Below are 2,627 nucleotides of genomic sequence, written 5' to 3'. Positions count from 1 at the left end.
GGCCTGGCACCTTCCGGGAGCGGGTGGCGGAAAACGTTTCCTTTTTGGATGGGGAGGGTTAAAAACCGCGGCCGGTGCGGGGCTGAGAGAGCCTCCCCTGAACTTGTCGGTACTTCTGTTCACGTCCTAGGCTGAAGGAGATACCAAGGGCGATAAGGCCAAAGTTAAGGATGAGGTAAGAAGTTCCAATATTGGTGGAAAGTTGGGTCATAAAGTGTTTTATGTTGGGAGAGGAAGTTTGACTTTGTTGGAATAAAGAAGTGAGGAACAGGGGGAGGCTTGGTCTTGGTGGATTCTGATTCCTTAAAGGATTAACTCTCTTTTAGCCTTAACCGTGAAAAACCTACCTTATTATTGTCAGCTATTAGCAGTGATTCAACTGGGACAGTCTCCCTGTTTCTTGAGAACAGGGGGCAAAAAAGGAACTAGAAACTTAAATATGGGATTTTACTACTTTGAACTGAGATTTACTGTAAAAGTTCTCGAGAATTCATATTCCACCACATTAAATTCAATCATTTTCCTTTTCAAACAGCCACAACGGAGATCAGCGAGGTTATCTGCTGTGAGTATTCTCTTGTTGAGCAGAGATGTCCCAACATTGAGTAGATTTAAGCTCAGTACTAGGTGCTGCATCTGTGTGAGGTATTCTGGAGAGACACACTGTTCAGTTGAAAGAAAGTTACTGGCTTAACAAACTGCCCCATTGTGTGGTGCTGTGGGAGCGGGAGAATAATTGACAAACCAAGTAAGTGCTTCAAGTTAAAGTGTTTTGTTTTGCTTTCCTAGTACTAAACTATTTGGGTTGAATGTTTTAAAAACAAGTAGTGTGTTTTTCTTAAAATAACTTGACTAATCCGAGGGGGTTTTCTCACTTACAGAAGCCTGCTCCTCCCAAGCCAGAGCCTAAACCTAAAAAGGCAGCTCCAAAGGTAAGTTGTGTGGCAGTGTGATTACTGAGAGGTACATGGGTTATGAGCATTAGACTTGTCCAATGACTAATAAAACCATAGTATATATAGTGATGGGATTGAGCTGCATCATCACTTTTAGAAACTTGCACTGAAAACTTTGGAATTTTACCAAATTGGCATTAAAAATACCAAACGGAAGACCCTTTGCAGTTGTCAGTCTCTTAAACACACACGCAGTTGTGTGTTGTGTTCTTTTCAGGCCAACATCCCGGGTTTTTACCATTGTAGTTTTTGGACTCTTGTGGCTCAGTGCCTGTCAATAATGGTAACGACATACCTCATCTTCCCTTTACAGAAGAGTGAGAAGTTGCCCAAGGGAAAGAAGGGGAAGGGTGATGCTGGCAAGGAGGGAAACAACCCTGCAGAAAATGGAGATGCCAAAACAGACCAGGTATAACAGCGGGTCTCACATCAGCTGTCATACACAGACAGGTCTTTGCTTGCACTAGGAAATGGTCTCTTGATTATTTGGACCTGTTGCTTCTGACACCAACACCACATCTACAGGCAGGGGTGTTGCTTGGAGAGTAAAGAGTTAAAGCTGTCTGTTTGCCAATTGATATTGCTACGTGAAAAGGACTGTTCTGCCTTGTTCTGAAAAGCTGTAATAAAGCAACTCCACGTTGCCTTTTTAGGGTACCTCGAATGTTAGATTTCATTTCGTTAAAGATCAGAGTGGTGCAGCCAGATAAGATTCCCTCTGTCCAGAGAACTGCTCTTTAGAAGAGCCAGTCACCAGCTGATGGTGCGAGTGCACGGTGTGTATTGACTGGTTCCCTTTCTCTTCCAGGCACAGAAAGCCGAAGGTGCTGGTGAAGCCAAGTAAAATGTGTGAATTTTTGATAACTGTGTACTTCTGGTGACTGTACAGTTTGAAATACTATTTTTTATCAAGTTTTATAACAATGCAGAATTTTGTTTTACTTTTTTTTAAGCTATGTTGTTAGCACACAGACCGCTTCGTTGTTGTGTTTGGGGGGTGGGGGGTGGGAACAGTGGGGACAAATGTCACTTAGTCTATTTCTCAGAACCTAAATTTTAATAAGAAAAGTTCTCCCCGTCTCCCAGTTTTTTGGAAGAAGGGCTCTTCCTGAATAGGGGAGGAAGAGATTCCTTCATGCTGCACATGTGTTAAGCTCTGTGAAGTGCATCCGAGTGAACATCAAAGCTCCCAAGATGCCCATTGCCCACTTCCAAACGGCAGTTTGTAGATCCCTTTGTGTTTCCTTTGGTGTCCACGTTGTTTGCCCAGACCCATCGCTCCGAAACAACAGCAAAACCGGCATTTTGGGACTTGCCACCCAGTGTGTTGTCAGGGTGTCCAGTTCGGGGTACAACAGCTCTGCCAGGAGCTGCGCTTCCTCTTTTACATTGTGGATCTTCAGATTAAGAAAGCTGCATTTTAAGTTTTGTTTTCCTCTGAAAGTCAGGGTAGGTTTGTGAAGAGTTGTTAAACAACATGCTAAATGTGAAAGCGTCCACCCTCACTCTAAACTTTTCCCTCTACCAAGTATGAAATGAAGATTCTTCGGTTTTATAGCAACTTTTACGTTCTGGTAGTCCATGGAGGGAGGGGAGTTTGACAGTTGTTGTAAAATGTTGCAGATTGTAGCCCATGTCCTGCCTAAATTACCATGATTGTTTATGAAAAGT

At 43.2% G+C, this 2,627-nt stretch overlaps 1 protein-coding gene across 1 annotated transcript; it reads left to right on the top strand.

Moving 5' to 3' along the window:
• Positions 1-130: 130 nt before the first annotated feature.
• Positions 131-2,275, top strand: HMGN2 (high mobility group nucleosomal binding domain 2; the record flags this gene model as incomplete). Its single annotated transcript, XM_010021213.1, has 5 exons — positions 131-175; positions 536-565; positions 882-932; positions 1,270-1,365; positions 1,765-2,275. Coding segments are annotated over 5 exons (258 nt in total), but the record flags the coding sequence as incomplete, so codon positions are not given.
• Between the last annotated feature and the right edge of the window lie 352 nt (positions 2,276-2,627).

Source organism: Nestor notabilis, unplaced genomic scaffold, assembly GCF_000696875.1.
Source record: "Nestor notabilis isolate BGI_N333 unplaced genomic scaffold, ASM69687v1 scaffold34208, whole genome shotgun sequence".
NCBI classification, from domain to species: Eukaryota; Metazoa; Chordata; class Aves; order Psittaciformes; family Psittacidae; genus Nestor; species Nestor notabilis.
This window is presented reverse-complemented; position numbering and strand designations above follow the sequence as displayed.